Source organism: Manacus candei, unplaced genomic scaffold (assembly GCF_025592945.1).
Source record: "Manacus candei isolate 608988 ecotype Guabito, Panama unplaced genomic scaffold, ASM2559294v1 h1tg000028l, whole genome shotgun sequence".
Classification (NCBI taxonomy): domain Eukaryota; kingdom Metazoa; phylum Chordata; class Aves; order Passeriformes; family Pipridae; genus Manacus; species Manacus candei.
The window spans coordinates 28,900,664-28,918,321 of record NW_026138076.1 but is presented as its reverse complement, the minus strand read 5'-3'; the positions used below and the strand labels follow the sequence as shown (position 1 = coordinate 28,918,321).

General features: G+C 39.5%; 1 protein-coding gene across 10 annotated transcripts in view; it reads left to right on the top strand.

Moving 5' to 3' along the window:
* The window catches only part of EPHA5 (EPH receptor A5), a 200,343-nt gene that overhangs the window by 13,195 nt on the left and 169,490 nt on the right, over nucleotides 1–17,658 (top strand). For all 10 annotated transcript variants that reach the window (XM_051790688.1, XM_051790689.1, XM_051790687.1 and 7 more), the window contains exon 2: nucleotides 2,025–2,089. In XM_051790688.1, the coding sequence (XP_051646648.1) occupies nucleotides 2,025–2,089 (65 nt within the window). The remainder of the gene's footprint in view (nucleotides 1–2,024; nucleotides 2,090–17,658) is intronic.

Genomic DNA, 17,658 nt, shown 5'->3' with positions numbered 1-17,658 from the left:
TGGATACTAGTGCTTGACTTCAGCTGGAGCAGGAGAAATTAACAACCATTTTACCTGAAGACTTCAGGAGGGGAAACAGTGGTCATTACTGTGTGACATATCTGGTGGTAGATGTTAGCAATACATTTATTTTGTATTGCTGTTGAGTGGAAAGCCACCTAATTGTATGTTTACTTACTGTGAATATAGTTCAGTGTAGTCTCTGAGTATTGCTTCCACCACATGTGCTGTAGTTTGGTAGCACTGACAGCTTGCAAACTGTTCTCTCTTGGCAGGAGAAGGCAATCTAGGAACGAAAACCCTGAGTTACCAAATGTATTTTGTTCAACATCAGGAAAATATAGCTGACCAGGCAGAACATATGTCCCCTGTGACAGTGTCCTGCATTAATACTTGCATACATTGTGAAAATATCTGGATAGACAAATCTTTTTTAAGACAAGTATTTGCCAGAGCTGAGAACTGGTTTTTATTTCCACCTCAGTGTTGTATTTTTGTGTTTTGGTCTGGTTTTGTGTACCAGGGACTACAGTAGTCAGCCTTCAGTGCAGTACAATGATAAAGACCAAACTGATTTGGAGAACTTTATTTTTTTCAAAATAAATCAGTTGTTTAATCTTAATTTGTTTTTAAGTATTCCTTGAGATTTTAAAGGAGCATGCTTTGTAGTATAGTGTACTTTTGGGTTTTCTTACTATGACTCTATAAATGGTATAATCCTGAGGGTTATGATACTTGCATACTTCATACTTGTGCATGCAACCTGTTTGTTTCTCTTCTTCAGCAATCTTTAATACTTACACGGTTGCATTTCTAAAAGAGTGAGCACAAAGCCTCCTCCACCCATTTCAAGCTTGTTCTTGGTCTAGGTAATCACAGGCTAGAAAGTCTTGAAAGTTCAATTACCAAAACTTCCAGTGGCACTTTTAAGGAGCACATAGGGTGGAGGTCAGGAGTTGAAGACCCAGGGAAATCAGATCCTTTTCAGGAAGGACGTGAGTACAAAATGTGAAGTATTAGGCAGAAAAATATACTCATAGAAGAGAGTGTTGTAATCCAATGAGGAGGAAGTGTGCTTTTAAGGTAGAAGAAAGTTGCTCCTAGGTTGAGATTTTGCATGACAGTTGATGATTCAAAGACAAGCTTTTAACTTGTAGATTTAAAGCCCTGGGTACAGGAGGTGGAAGCTCAGCACCAGAGGCTGCTACAGTTTTTCTTAGCTGAGTTAAGCGTGTGTAGATTTAGTTACTTCACACTTCTTACTCAGTATTTTAGGTAATATGATGGGGGAAAATGTTATAAGCTTGGGAATAGGGGTTTTTTTGCTGTTTAATGCAAATTGTTGATTGCTTATGTGACTCAACAAAGCTACTACGAATTTTTGTGTGTGAGAGAAAAAAAATCCTTTGGATATCTTATAATGAGGATGTCAAAGACTGGAGGGAAAAATATGGAAGAGGGAGAAGAGAATAGATTCTTGATAAGATTAATACTCTAATACTTGAATATAAAATACTTTAAAAATTAATTCATGATAATCAGGGAACTCTGCATGTTGTTTCTGGTTTTGTTTTTGTCCTAAAGGCCTGATTATGGTAAAAACACATGCCACCTTAGAAGAAATGTACATATAAATATACAAAGATGTTTGTGAGCATATATTTATGCCTATATACTGTATGTCTGATATATGCACATAAACACATTTTGTATATTATGTATTTATTCCCTCCAAGAGATCAGATCCTAAGAATGTAAAGGATCTAGTTTTTACAGAAGTTCAGTGGATTTGCAACTTGGTTTGAGTGGCAGATCTCAAAGGAATAAACTAATGCATACATAGAATTGTCTTCAGTGTATGACCTCATTGTTAGAGGAGTTATTGTTATTCTGCTTTACAAAAATCCAGTTTCCTTGGTTAATTATAAACAATCTGTTAGCCACAGTCACCCATACCATGAAATATCTATGGAGTTTGTAATCTGTCCATCTTCCTTAACAGTTTTTTTTTCTCTTATTTTCAGTGAATTTACTGGACTCACGTACAGTAATGGGGGATCTAGGATGGATAGCATACCCAAAAAATGGGGTAAGTCTGTGTTGTTGTTTGCTTTCTCTCTCACAAATTATACTAATAGTTTCCATTTGGAAAGTAGACTACTGGGTTTAGAAACTCCCTGGAGTGATCTGTCGGCAATGGAGGGAAAAAAATAAGTAAAACAACAAGCTGTGACTGGAAAAATGGAGCTGTGTGGCTAGGGGATTGATTTATTTATGTAGCAGAGCCAGCCGCAAGTATTAAAAAAAGGATCATGAGTCAACAACCTCACTTCTCCCCTCCCCAAGAAAATCCGTGAGGTTATTTAAATTTCTTTTAAATTATAAATTCTTGCTCCTTCTCTTGAGCCTTTGGGGTAAATGTGGAACACAATTTCTGGAAGTTTTCTTCTGAAACACAGGGTCTGGAACACTGCTGTATTAAATGAACGAGGCTGTTCACAATTACGTCTCAGAATCATGAGAAAGCTCTGGGAGCTGATAACACTGGAACAGGAGTTGAGTTTTAAGCACCTTGAAGAACCTCTGTCCCTTGCCGTTACCTATACTAAGAACTGTTCAGCCTTGAGGAGTGATGGCTGAGGCGGGACCTCATCGATGTCTATAAGTATCTGAATGGAGGTGATGTGAGGATGGATCCAGGCTCTTCTCAGTGGTGCCAAGCAATAGGACAAAAGGCAACAGGCAGAAACTGTTGCACAGGAAGTTCCACCTGAACATGAGGAAGAACTTTACTGTGCAAGTGACCGCGCACTGGAACAGATTGCCCAGAGATGTTGTGAAGTCTCCCTCCCTGGAGATATTCAAGAACTGTCTGAATGCAATTCTGTGCCATGTGCTCTAGGATGATCCTGCTTGAGCAGGGTCGTTGGACCAGATGATCCACTGTGATCCCTTCCAACCTTACCCATTCTGTGATTTTGTAACTGAAAGAACTCGGCCTCCTAATTTGATACCTTAAATACGTGCTGGAGTTCAGGTGCATTAATACCCTTCAGTGTGTCTGCTTGACCTGACTGCATCATGTGAGTAGTCTTTGCTGTGAGTTTTAGTCTCTGATTTGGGGCATCCTTGATGCTGTACCATAACACAGCTTTGGTACTCTTGAAAGGTTGACTTCTGCACCTGGGTACCACTGGCTGGGTATTCCTGCCAGTTCCTGAAAGCCATGATCACTGTGTGAGGTGAGAAAGCATCCTAAGTCAGAAATGCTGCACAACTGAGCCCTCCAATAGAACAACTCTCAGGAATGTGTCATTCCAGAGTTTTAGTCACCTGAAACAGGCTGCAGAATTGTCTTGGACTCCAGTTAGATTGTCATAAGAATGGTGGGATTGTGTATATAAAATTCAACCAACTCTGCATATATATATATATCACTGTAAATTAAAACCTGGTTTTCCTTATATTCTGTGTGAATGAAAGGTTGTGGAAATGGCAGCCTCACTCAGACAAGCTGCATGTTTACAGACACCGATTACAGGAGGAATGTAAAAGCTACACAGGAAGCTGATTTTATTTTCAACTCAATTCAAGATCTAATCCTGTTGCAGTTAGTCTATAACTTTTTTTATCTATTGATTTAAAACTGAGAACAAAAGTTGCTCCCCTTGGGCATCAAAATAACCAGTGGCAGATATGCTGGCAGAGCAATATTTTAGTGCCATGGCACACCATAAAGATCCTGATGTCCATTTCTTAATGTGTGATGTTTTTACTTTTTGCACATCTCTTAATATTTTTCCTGTGGTATAAAGAACAGTTGCTGAATATCCCAATACCCTTACAGGAATATCAGTAGACAAATAGCTAAACCTGAGGAATTCAGAATACTTCTGAGTCTGTATGTGTAGATGAGTAAATGAAGAGCTAACTGTCCTATGCATAAGCCTCAGTTGTATCTTTTCATTTATGGAAAACTTTCTGTGTTTACAAGCTCAATTTCCAAAGGCCACCTGGAAGTACACTCATGAATGCCAAATTCGAAGTTACTGACTCAATAGGGAGAATTTTTTTTTCCTTGATTAACTTCTGCTTTTTATTTAAAACTGAATTAGGCAGTTGGTTTTCAAATTTCTAGAAATCCCTTCCAAATCTTCTTTGTTTTCATGGGACATCATAAAAATTTAGTAGGTTAGTCCACTTGTCTCTTTTTTTTCGTAATGTATTTGAAGTATTTTACAAGCACTAAAAAAGATCTTCCCAGACTTGCTTCTCTAACTGCCATATCTGCTCTGCAATCAGCTGTGCTGCAGTTATACACGCTTGGCTTAGTTTTTTTTTAAATATCTACCTAATATAAATATTTTAATTAGTTCTCGCTTCAGGATTGAATTTGGACAAGGAGAGAGCTTTAACTGAGGTCAGAGATAGGCATTCTCATGTTTTTTGAGGCATCCTCATATAAATTTGTTATCTGAGGATTTCCTCCTAGGGAAAATTTTCAAGATCCATGTATCTGCCTGCACAGTTCCCCGTCAAGTAAAGGAGCAGAAATGTCATGATGTGTAACACTTTGCAACACCACAAAGTGTAGATACAAACCATGTGCTGAAGTAAGCTTTTTGATGCATTGTGTTTTATTATTGCTAAGAGCAGTATCCTTAGAGTCTAATCCAATGTAATTCCAAGTAGTTGGTAACAATTGCAGTGGTAGTATAGGTCCAGCTGAAGATACGTTGGTATTTGAAGGTGCTTTTGAAGCAATCTTCGAGTCTTCCAGTATTGCTGCTTCTCCACTTGATTTTTATTATGAATCTTAATGGAACTTAGTATGTTTTCTAGAACCACATCTGATAGAAGTAGGAGATGATACCAGAAGCACAGCTACTGTTAAAGAAGGCGAGTGTTTAGTCTTTGTCATTGTATGGGAGGGCCTGGGAGAAGTTATCTGTGTATCACAAAGGCTCAAGCTGGTGGGTTTTCAAAAAAAAGATTTCCATATTTAAAACAAGCAAACAAAACCCTACAGAAAACTCCACCAAAACAATTGGGATAAGAGGTCTAGGCAAGCCAAATGAACTTGATTTTGGCAGGTGTCATAGTCTAAACATTTTTGTAGCTGTGTACCATGCTAATTTTTGTGTATTAAAGCTTCAAGACATTGCATGCTCCAGGGAGGTCCAATTACCTGTGCTTTGCCTGTTGTTCACATCGTTTTTGCTGAACATAATGGGAAAAACGTGATCTAACTTGGGAAATGAAAGCAGCATTGTATAGGAAGGAGACTGACCCTCCAGTTTGGAAACAGACTGCGCTTGGAGGTAGACCCGTTTCCTGCCTGTCATCTCAAATGAAGCACTGCAGCTGTTTAAGTCCCACAAGATCAGACCTTGATCCGCTGCTAAACAGTGCGCACCAACTCACCTTGTGAGTAATGGATTTTATGGGAAGGGAGAGGAGCAGTTGAGTCAAGGGTGTCCTGTAAAGAGCTTTGTCTATCTGGGTAGTTTCTTGGTACAGGTTTGGGTGGTGGGCATCATCCTTGCAGCCTGGCTGGCCTTCATTTCTCCCATGCACATAGAAGGTAAGAAAAATCCCTCTCTTCCTTTGTATGGAGTTTGAGGGATGAATAGAAATGAGATGACTTAAATATACTATGGCCAAGCAAGGTTTTGAAACAATGTCTCCTCGTGTGAAAAACCAGCTGTTGAGTAGAAGAAAGTGCTTTCTTATTTCTGCTGCTTTGCTGTGAAGGATAAATTGCAGTAATGTGGCTTCCTGGCTGCCCCGTGTAGGTTCAGCGGCTTGCAGCAGTTCTGTAGTTGGCTCTTAAACCTGCAGTTATATCTGTTAAAACATGAGCAAAGTCTCTGTGGAGTTCTAATGGCCATGGAGCTCAGAAAAGGGACTCTCTACCTGCCAGTAGAGCGTGGTCAGCATGGAAAATGCTGCCCCTTTCACACTCAAGTCAGGAATTGATCCTGTTATTACATGCCAAAGGGACAGTTTGGACTTTTCTTTGCAGCTCATGGAAGCTTATTTTAACTTGAAGGAGGTTATTGTAATTACCAGAGGCTATATCAGAAAAGTCTGGTCCCTGTTGTGTAGTAGGAAACCCTCCAAGCACATGAACAAAACCAGTCAGGTTTTCAGTTAAAGGCTGTGCTTGTACAACAGGCCTGCAAAATCTTTTGCCTCTGGACTGGTTCCTGGGGCGCTGTTTAGGATTACCCAAGCTGGGCACATCAGAGGTTTATGTGTGCATTATATATGGCTGTGACACCAGCTAGCTCTGACCTGCAGAAACTGTGTGCTAAAGATACTTTTTTATCATATGGAAGCTCACAGAAGTAGAAACAAGTAAGTACTGCAAGAGAAATAGTCAGATGAGGTGGAGCAGTGTTTGTAGGCCTCCTCTTTCTCCCTTGATTTGGCAGGAGACTCTGTGATGCATTTCAACTCTCTGCAAAGCCATAGCAGGGACAGAAGCTACAGACCCCCCTGTAAACCTATGCTGTTCAGCTTTATTTGGTCTGGCCAAGTGAAAACAAAGTCATTTTTAACAATATTCAGGTGATTCAAATAGAATCTTTCCTTAGGTGGCTTGATTTATTCAGCAGTATGACTGATTTTTGTTTCAGTGGCTATAATAGTGCTGATTTATTTGTTTCAGACCCTCCCGCCTTTGAGGGTTTATTTTAAAACTTATTTCTTTGCAGCTTAGAAGTACTCTTTTTCTGTCAAAATTGGAGTGCCACACACCTGCTTTGCTTCTGTGTAATGGGTTCTCTTCCCTCTCCTCTGCCTCTCATTTATTTCCCTGACCTTCCTGTAGCACAGAACAGGAAAGCCTCTGTGGTCCTTGGGGTATTGGCTTTGTGATGTGGCTCATTGCACAGCTCCATATGATGGCATTTTTTTTTTTTAATGCTCAGACTGGAAAATAAACATGTACTAAAGAACCTGGTCCTGTGGAGTAGTTCATTTTATGCAATAAATGAAGAATTATGAGAGAACTAGATGATTTTTTGCATGTGAACAGCAAGAGGGAAAGCCATTTCCCCTCCTTTGGGTGGTTGATAAGGCTAAATAGTGAAAGATGGGGGGAAATTCAGGCAGACTGATTCTACAAGTTGCTTCTCATTTATATAGGATGATGGTAGGTGTGATTTTTTTTTTTATTTGTTTTGGGTTGGTTTTTTTGGAAGCAGTATTTCTGGCCTTTTTTTTTTTTTTTTTTTTTTTTTTAGGACAGGTACCCTAGGGTGCTTCTTTGAAGTTAAAAATAACAGCAGTTTGGATTACTCAGCATGATTTCTGAATAGACTCATGTTGCTCTCTGTCAATCCTAGTTCAGATAGAGATTTTACTCAGAAATACTGGATTGGAGGCATTGTTTGCCTCAGGGATAGAAATAAAATAAAGGGGAAGGGATAGGGGCCAGTGAAAGGAGAAGGAGGATTCTTGGCACCACTGAGCTGTGTTATATAGTTATGATTATAATTGGCATTTTTGGGGCAGTACTTTTGGCAGCCTGTGTTGTTTTTCCTGCAAATGCTGCTGCTTATCTGTGGCCAGTGTAGAAAAGGAATCAGAGGGATAAGCTTTGTGGTTTAACCCCCACCAGCAACAAAGCCCCATGCAGCTGCTTGCTCAATCCTCTCTACCCACTGGGATGGGGAGAGAATCAGAAGGGTAAAAGTGAGAAAACTCATGGGCTGAGATAAAGACAGTTTAATTGGTAAAACAGTTTAGCTGGCACACAAGCAAAGCAAAATAAGGAATTCCTTCAGCACTTCCCATGGGCAGGCAGGTGTTCAGCCACTTCCAGGAAAGCAGGGCTCCATCACACATAACAGTTACTTGGGAAGACAAACACCATCACTCCAAACGTCCCTCCCTTCCTTCTTGCCCTAACTTTATATGCCATATGGAACATCCCTTTGGTCGGTTGGGGTCAGCTGTCCCAGCTGTGTCTCCTTAACTCCTTGTACACCCCCAGCCTCCTCACCGGTGTAGTGGGTTGAGAGGCAGAAAATACCTTCACTCTGTGTAAGCACTGATCAGCAGTAAGGAAAACATCCCTGAATTATCAGCACTTTTCAGCACAAATCCAAAACATAGCCCATACGAGATACTGTGAAGAAATTTAACTCTATCCCAGCCAAAACCAATACATATGCCAGCGTGCAAGAATGCAATTCATACCATAGCAGAGAGCATGATGGAAATAAGTAACACCTGAGTAGATAAAAAAAATGCATTAATGACACCCTAAAAGCCTGCGATTTGGCAGCTTTGTTTATATGTACATGTTTTTGTGCATACACAGATTGGTAAGAAACATACTTCACATCTAAGTGTTTGAAGTACACTGAGTAAGCCAAACACAAGCAGTAGTACTTAAAATTTTCTGTTCTTTATGGAATAAAGAAATTTTACATGAACAATTTGTGGGATGATGTTGAGCTTAATAGAGTAGAAACATACAGCGGGGGGGTTTTCCACTAGAATTTATTAAGGTAATATGCAGTATCTGTATATATCTATGTAAACTTTTGTCCTCTGTGACCCTCTTTCTGGTTCTTCTGGTCATTTTTACTCACTTGCTGTGGGGCCATGATAATATGTTTTCTTTTGGTTACGCTACCTGTTCAGTGTTCCAGAGTCATGCATCCTTGTATTGTATAGCATAATTCCAACAAACCTACACAAACCAGGTGATCAATTTTGATCTTTTCCAGCCCTAAGTCTGAAGCTCTGCTGTCTGAAAGCTTGTCCTGACTTGGTCTAGAGTGAGATCTGGTTTTGTTTCTCTCTGAGCTTTGTTGTTTTTTGGTTTTTAGTTTGTTTTTTTTTATCTTGGGCTTCCTAAAAACATCATTACTGTTACTCATTCAGCAACCTGTGTTTAAGAGCCACTCCTCATACCTGCAACATAATAGCTACAATATGTATCTGCTTTTAAACCAGAGTACCTCATGCTAGACAACAGTTCTCATTTAATAGCCTCACTATTTAATTCATGTCCTTTCTCATATCTTCTTTTCTATCTGCGGTTAAATCTTTTCACTCCATTTGAGAATGTTCTTAAACTTCTTGTCCTGGTCTCTCAGCTGGCTGCCCTTTGGTTTGTGTGCTGTTGACATAAATCAACCTTCCTTTGGAAGCAGCATCTGGCGAGGTGTAGGTCTTATTGAAGGAGATCTAAAATGCCTAGAGTACTCTAAGGTATTGTAAAATAAATTAATACTAGTGAGATTAAGAATAAAGCAAATCTTTATCTTGGCTAGAACTGTATTACTGGAATAATATATTACACCACAGAAAAAAACATAAAGGTTGATCTTTCAGTATATCATTTTGTAAATACTGTTGTCAGCATTAGATTCCTCCACACAGGCTCACTGGGCAAACAATAATCTCTTTTCATGCTAAAATGTCTCTTTTTTTTTTTTTTCCCTCTAGTGTCTAGGAATTACATTTGGGGATAAAAAAGCTTGAAGAGCATTATCTTCTAAAACCATTGTTTTCTCTGTTACTTTTGTGACAATTTCAGAAATATTGGTATCCAACATTAGTAACTGTAGAATTAAAATATATTAATGTAGTGCTGCCATGGTGAATCGGAAACTTTACAGAATAAAATATTACCATTACAGAATGCATATGTAACAGCCTAGGATTTATAAAATGTGCATTAGGACTTTATAGCTTACGTTTATGAATTTTTGAAGTGTATTTCTTACTATTTCTTGTTCTAAACATACGTATCAGTGGGTTACTTATCACTTAATTTCATAATCCTTTTATAAGACTTCAAATGCACTGGCCCCATTTGACAGCATATATTTTTATTCAGGTTAATGGCTTTTTTTGGTAACTAAATTTAAGAATGCAGTCGTGTTTGATCTTCTTTTGATGTTACTCATTCAGGAAAGCCAGCTAAAAAAAAAAATTAAATAAAATGAATGCTAGCAACAGAAAGGGAAACACATGGTAAAATTCCTGAAAATAATGTTAAGATGAAAGCTGCTTTTTTGTCTTTACGATTAGTTCATTACCTTGTGTATTGTGCAGTGAATGAAGACAATAAAAATTAGAGGGCTTATTTGAAGACCCTTCATCCAGTGCAAAACCAGCAAGGAGAGATTTTTGATTGGCTGTTGTTTTACTGCAAAGTCCTGATATGTGGTAATTCAAGAAATAGTTTGGCAGCTGAACATCTACGACTGTTAGAACAAACTTGCATCAATTTTTCAAGTTACTAATGGGAACCATTCAGGATTTTTTGTGTTTGCTTGTCCTGGTCAGAAAAACAGGGTGTTTTTCTGTTGCTGAAGGCTACATGCACATGCAAAAGGTGAAAGTGGGACTGGGTTCTTGCCTATTGAAAGAAAATGCCAGTATTTTATTTGGAAGCTCTTTTTGCCTCAACGTATTTTGGTTTTATAGTCTTCAATTTATCTTTAGATGTCTTTATTTGGGGGGAAAAGCACGCTGAACTATATGACTTAGTGTGTTTGACTAAAACGGGCAGTAATCATGAGGTCTGTTGGTTTAATATTGAAAATACTGTGGCAAAACAGACTAGAGATTAAGTATGAGGAGTATGCATGGATGCAAATACATGCTTTGGAGGCTTGTGAGTTAATTCTGCTCCAAAGAAAAGTGGTAGCTCCTCTCACCAGCTTTTAGGCTCTTCAACATGAATGATGAAGCACTGTTGAAGAGAATGTGGGTGACACCTGGCTATCAGTCATCTCTGCGTTACCACTGTGATATTGTATGCTGTCAAGCCACCATGATTGATTGTCCATACCCCGTGGGATGAACAGTGAGTATAAAAGAATTGCAGAACATGGTTTGGCTGCTCCTTCCTCTGTCTGTTCAGTGTGTTTGGGGGGGGAAAGAAAACAACACCAAAACCGCCTCAAAAAAATAAAGGCCGTGCTATCCCGGGGGGAGTTGTGAGCATTTAGGAGAGAGAACAGTTATTTCTTACATCTATAATGGGACTTCACTGATTCTTAATTCTATTTCAAGATTATATCCTGAAGACATGTCAGTGATGTAGTAGTGATTTACAGTTAGGAGTGAATGACACTTGCATGTCAATTTGATCCTCAACTAGCTCTGTATGATCTTAGTGGTCTTAGCAAGGAATAATCCGTGAGCTGCGGGGAGGAGGCAGGATCAGGCCCTGGGGTTGGTGAAAAGCAAGCTCCCCCAAGAAGAGTTGGGGCTGTGGATCAGCATTGTGATGAGGGAGGAGGACAAGAAATTGCATGCTGAGTTGGGCATCCCTGGGATAGCTCGGAGAAGGGTGTGATGATGGCAAATAGTAGAGATTGCTGATGGCTTTCTAAAGCATGGATCTGTCAGATCAGGCTGAAACATCTCCACAGCCCTTTATTTGCCTCCTTTTGCTGCTTTCCAAGAAGCAAAGTATTATTAGATTCTTTATTCTTGCCAAAATGCTCTGATAAGCATTTAACCTGTGATTTCTTGCTTATTTCTTTTTTGTGATTACTCCAGCAAGCAGCAGGCCACTGTTTTGATTATATTTAATTCTTAATTTTACAAAATAAGGAGCATAAAAAAATCAGATTAAAAAAAATCAAAAAAGTAGATGTATTTAAATTGTTAGAAAACTTCTCCAATACTAAAGCCTGGTTTCACTTTAAAATCTTACTGATTTCCATGTATATTAACTACCTATATATTGAAGCATATAGTGTCCTGTAGATCTGTTACTGGTGTTGCAATATGATAAACTCTTTTAAAGATGTGTGTTTTCTGTTGATAATTGCCCTCCTTGGGATGCTTTCTTGCAAATATGAGAACCTTTGGCTCTGAAGGAGGGCAGGACTGAACTTTTATGCTGCAGAAATTCTCATGTGACTTCAGCAAAAATATTTTGGGACAAGTGACCTGGCCCTTGTCTTCAAAGATCTTCCTATAACTCCAATGATTCTTCCCATAATATTGACTGTATATAATGTGGTACAGAAGATGCAGTTGGCAGGAGAAGATAGCACAGAGTATTTCCTAATAAGATTTGAGATGCTGATGTACACCGTTAATCCATTTGCAGTTCTGTCCCGGTTGTAGAAAGAGCTGCAGGCTTGGTGTTATTCTTGTGCAAGTCAGCCCCTCCCCTGCCTTGCCTTTGGCTGTGAGCTAGACCAAGAACTGAGGAGAGAGGGCAGGGTGGGAGAGGAGGGTCATGACAGGTCTTTTTAAAATATCTGCTTATTGAAAGAGATCATTCAGAATTAATTGTCGTGGGGGTTTTTGTTGGTTTTTTTGTGGGGTTTTGTTTTTTGTTTGTTTTTTGTTTGGTGGGGGTTTTGTGGGTTTTTTGTTTGTTTGTTTTTTGGGGTTTTTTTAGGTATTTGAGTTTCTCTGTGATGCATATGTGTTGCTTTTAGGGAGCAGTCCTACTGGGATGATATCCCCAAGACCTAACTACTCAGCAGATACCAGGGGGGAGGAAAACTGGTTTTCTGAAAAGGAGGATTTAAGACTTGCTATTTTTTTTCCTTCAGCTGTTTAGAAAAACTAGCAACTTCTGTCTATGCTGGCAGCCTTTTTCATTGGGACCTCAAATTTATTTTTTTTGGAGAGGGAAAGCAGGGGGAGGGGACAAGGGTGGAGGTGATGTCTTAATCGCATCAGTGCTGTAACTGGAGGTGCAGTCTTTCAGCCTGCAAACTCCAGTTACAGCACTGATGTGATTCTCATGGTTTCCTGCTGGAGCCTGGGGGTCATTCTTAAAGTTTGTCACTTGAAATTGAGGGCAATCAAAATAAGTTCTGCTCTGTATCATGTCTGCTCAGCATCGCTTGCTCCTGATTCAGTCAACAGTAAAGGATAGCAAAAATGTGACCTTTAGTTTTCTGTTCAGAAACGTTAAGGGTGTTCAGATTTGTTTTATTTTAGCTTTATTTTCTTCAGAAATAGGAAGATTCACATTTGAGAGCTTTCCCCTAGTTTTAAACCTCTAAACTGGGGGGCTGTTGGAGCTTCTTGCAAGACAGAATTTTAAGTGGTTACAATTGTAGGGCATGTACTGACTTTTTTAGTTGATTGCAGTGCAAATGTAAAGTAAGCCCATAAATCATAGCCAGTGTTGTGATTACAAATCGTTACAATCACATGAGATTATTCAGTTTGTTGCAAATCCTTCTAGACTATACAATTAAAGTCATAGCCACAGTTATAATCCTGTGAGATAAAGTTACTTCATCACACAATCTCCTTCTGGTTTACTGTTTGCTTTATTTTGATGCCAGACTGAATAACTGAATGCTTCTGTGTAGTTAGCTTCAATGGCAGCATGTATACTTTTTGTATCTCTGCTAATTCTGGAGTTTATTTTGCATCCTTAAAATATGAATATGGATTGATATAATAGTTGGGCAAAGACCTGGTAATTTTCGCTCTAGTGGTGGGAAACGCAACGTAAAATGATGAAATTTTAGAAAAGAATTGCTATTTCTGTCCATTGCTAGAGATGTCTTGTCACATGGTCAGGAAATAAATGAGTTGTGATCATTGATATGTTGTTATGTAGGTGACTGAAAGCAGGTCAGTGCTTCCCTGCAAAAGCAGTGGCTGCAGTCACTCTGCAGAATTGTAGTCAGGCAGAAGACAGCTGCTGAACAGGAGCAAAATGAATAGTTCACTTGGGAACGGCTTTCAGACCAAATCAAACCTTTTTGCACAGTTTCAGATATCCATCTCGTTTCTTGTGTGGTACTTCTTCTCATCCTGATGTTGGATGTCCTGATGTTTCCAGTGCAAAGGAAACTGCAGTGGGCTAGGGAGCATCTTGTGCCTGCCGGCCAGAGCGTGATGACTCAGTGTGTCAGAGTAATTCTGATAAATACCCAGACTGAGATAATCAAAACCCATCCAGGGATTTGGTTGTTGTCCTACTTATTAATTTTAATGATAATTGAATATCTGTGCCGATTACGCAGGCTGTAAGCTCAGCTTCCCAAGACCTGTATATTCAGTTTCAAAATACTGCTTATTCAAAGTCTGGTATATTTAACTTGGAGGAGTGGTCTCGACGTGGACAGACAGTACAGATAGACAGGAGCTACTGTGTCCTTACTACTTCCTGAGTCACAGTAAGAAAGTCTGGCAGAGCCTGTTTCTCAGAACCATATAAGTGTAGTGACCTGGCAAATGTCTTTAGCCCTCAGGGGATTTAGTAATGATGCTGCCTGTATAATATTTGTAAAAGACTTTTGCTGTGAAAGTGTTGAAGAGAAAGCGGGGAATCTTAAGCAGCCCTTGCTCGGTGTTTGCAAAGCTATTTTATTTGATGCCAGTAGCCCAGGTAAACCTTTTGGACTCCTCTCTTCTCTGTCCCTTTCGAGCACAGCACTACTGAGATTTTTTTTTGCTTGCAAGGTTGTCTCCTCCAGTACTAACCTGGGATGTTTTCCCTCAGCTCTGCTGTTTGCAGAGGCTCAGCTTGCTGAAGCTGGATGTGCAGAAGTCCTTGTGCAACTCTCCAGGTGTTGCAGAGGGTCTTTGTCAGAAGCCAGGATCTGTGTTGAGTTTTTTTTATATGAGGGGAGCTTTTCCCAGATAAATTCTCTGGTGCTTCTGGTCCTGCTGGAAGACTACATAGTGTCCCCATTGATCAAGGATAAAGCAAGCATCTGAGTGTGCTGGTTTAAAAGTAAGCCGGCAGTTCTAGAGAGATTATAAATCAGGGTTACAATTTACTAAAAATAAATTACAATAGATGCAATGATACAAAGAAAAACTGATTTTAACCCAGAAAAACAGATGTATAACCCAGCCCCCTGGGACAAAAACACAACAGTGTTCGTTGGCCCCTGTACTGACCACCACATGGCCCCTCTGGGTGTAAAGTAAAAGGAAAGGAAAACCTGTTGGTCCAGATGATGGTGGCAGTTCTGTTGAGGTAATGATCCCAGTCTTGTCGAGAGTGGCAGTGGCAATCCTGTTGGAGTTCCAGTCCTCCTCTCAATCCAAGTGGTACAAGAAGTCCCAAAACCCAAAGATTATATGCTCAGGTTTAGATGGGAATACCCAGTACCTCCCCCAGTGCAGGGAGTTTCATTAACTGTGTGAGTCATGGGATATTTTTGGAGTCTTTGCTGGTCTAGGTGTTGCAGCTGCCTATTATGCCAGTCCAGTATGGCCCATTAGCAGAGATGACCCCTCAGGCTGGGTGTGAAGGTGCTAAGGTCTCCCTGGAGGGGAGTTATCACAGCTGAGTCATTAGGTGTGCCCTGGTCAGCTGCTGCAAATGATCCATTATCAACAGTCCATCAGAAATTACATAGAGAGTGTAGAATACTCAGTTTTGGTTATACCCACATGGTAATAAACTGATCCTGGCCCCTGTAACTAGGACACTGAGACACAAAATAATGATAATGCCATAGGCGTCCTGTGTTTTTTTTGAACTGGGAATGAGCCTAAGTTAGCAAACTCTTGATTGTTACCTTTAAAAAACAAATTTTCCCCTTCCTTTTTTTCTAATTTCCGTCTGTTCAAAAATAAAGCAGCAAAGAGAGAAAATAGAGTGAAAACAATTTTTTCATACACAGTGCTATGACCAAAGATAATACTTGGTAATATCCTTTCCTCTCTGCTCTGCAGAGTTTTAAAACTAAGAACTGAAGTAGTTTTTTCCTGTATTACAGTACACACATAAGTAATCAAAATTATATTAAGAAAGAAAGTTGGGCAGCTCCCCAGTGTTCGAATATGTTGAGTGCAAATCATTGACATTCTAGACATGCTGTTTCTCACTGAGTTATAGTTTCAATGCTGGTGGAGTAAAACAATCAGTTGAAAAAAAGAAAAATATTATACTATTGCTAGTTCTTGTTGTTTAAAAATAATAGCAATTTTGTTAGTGTGTGAGCTGAAGGTAATGGTGGTGTAGCTTCATAGGATTTAAAACCACTGATCTGCAAACGTTACGTAGTTTAATCTCACGTGGTACGTACAGTGTAGAAACTTGTTCAGGTGTCCTTGCAGCAGGTCTGTAATGTTGATTTGGCTATAGTGCATCTTCTGGAGAGAGATTTATTTGAATTAGTCAACCTATTGTGGTAAGTCCATATCCCTTTGTAGGTTGTGCCAACAGCAACTTGTTATAAAACAAACAAATCTTTCTAGCTCAAATCGGTCAAACTTAGTTGTCAGTCAATGAATCTTGCTATACCTCTTCTTGCTAACTTTACAGCTACATACTAATCTCTTTATTTCTCTTCCCAACAGCCCATTTCAGGCAAATAGAGGCCACAAGCAAGTTAGCCACCTCCCGACCTTCTCTAATTGTTTTTAATGGATTTTTGTGCTGTAAAATAGGGGGTTGATCTCTTGACTAGCTGTGGACTCTCTTTACAGTTTATCCTAGCTGAAGTGTTACCATTTGAAATGAAAATGGTTTTCTGAAAGTGATCTTAGTAAAGTGTTCCGTTATCTTGTTTGCTTTGTGAAGCAAATGGATCACAATGAGAAGAAAATCATCCTTGTGATGGAAGCCAGGTAAAAGTGAACAGGGAATCTTAGTAGCTGCTCATCTCTGGCTCCTGTTGCAGATAGAGCTGCGGTACAGTGCCAGGTACATCTATGACCTAAAAACGTGGGCTAGAGCTATGCAGAAGACTCTCTCATAAGTTGACCTGTGGGCTTGGTCATATGGCAGGGGGAGTCTGTGGGAGGTGGATGAGTGCATCACGTACAAAATTTCAGATAGGAAGACAGGTTCCTGTTACAGTGGAAGATATAACCTTGGAGCCTCTTAAAGCACTAGGAAAGGTAGGATTCAGTCCTGGCTGAGCATCTGCTTTTGTACAAGTAAAGACTTCGTGTTTGCAAAGCCAAATACCTCGCAGTATCTCAGGATTCTGCTCCCTGAGCAGAGGAGACAGAAACAAAATCACCTGTGTGCTTGGATGGCCTGCCCCTGACTGCTTCAGTCCACACAAATATGAAAATTCCCCTTTTCTGTGTTTGAGTCTCAGTGTTCTTTGCATCCGGTCCAATATCATTTGGTCACAAGACGAGAGGAAGCTATTGAGTTGCAACAACAGGTTTTTGTGTCCTTCCCCTAAATGGCTAATTCCTTTACTTAGTATGAATTTATTTCACTGCTTACTGTTTTAAGTTTATTTGTGCACAATAATTTATGAATGAGAGCAAACATTATTAGAAAACTTTATGTATTGTACACTATGGGGGCAACTTTTCAAATTAGAATACCGTTTCTTCAGCTGTCTTCTTTCCAGTGGGTATGTTTTTGTAAGAAGAATGATGTAAATTAACCACATAACCTGTAGAAGTGCTGTTTCCTATGCTAATTAGTTCTTCCCCTGAGAACTGTACTTTTAATTTATTTTTTCAAGTGCATTCGCTCATCCTTTTCCTTTCAAACTTCAACACTTTGTGAAACATGCATCCAGTTTCACTGGAAGACTGAAGCTGAGACAAAAATTGAAAGTGGATTGATTTAATGGTTTAATTGCTAAATAATGATGAAAGTTTTGTAATGTATTTGTAATTTTATGTTTGCGGGAAGCAGCCAATCATTCAATTTTACAAAGTGAGAGCAAGGCCTAGAATAGGGCTGGATAAATAATCATCTGTAGTTTC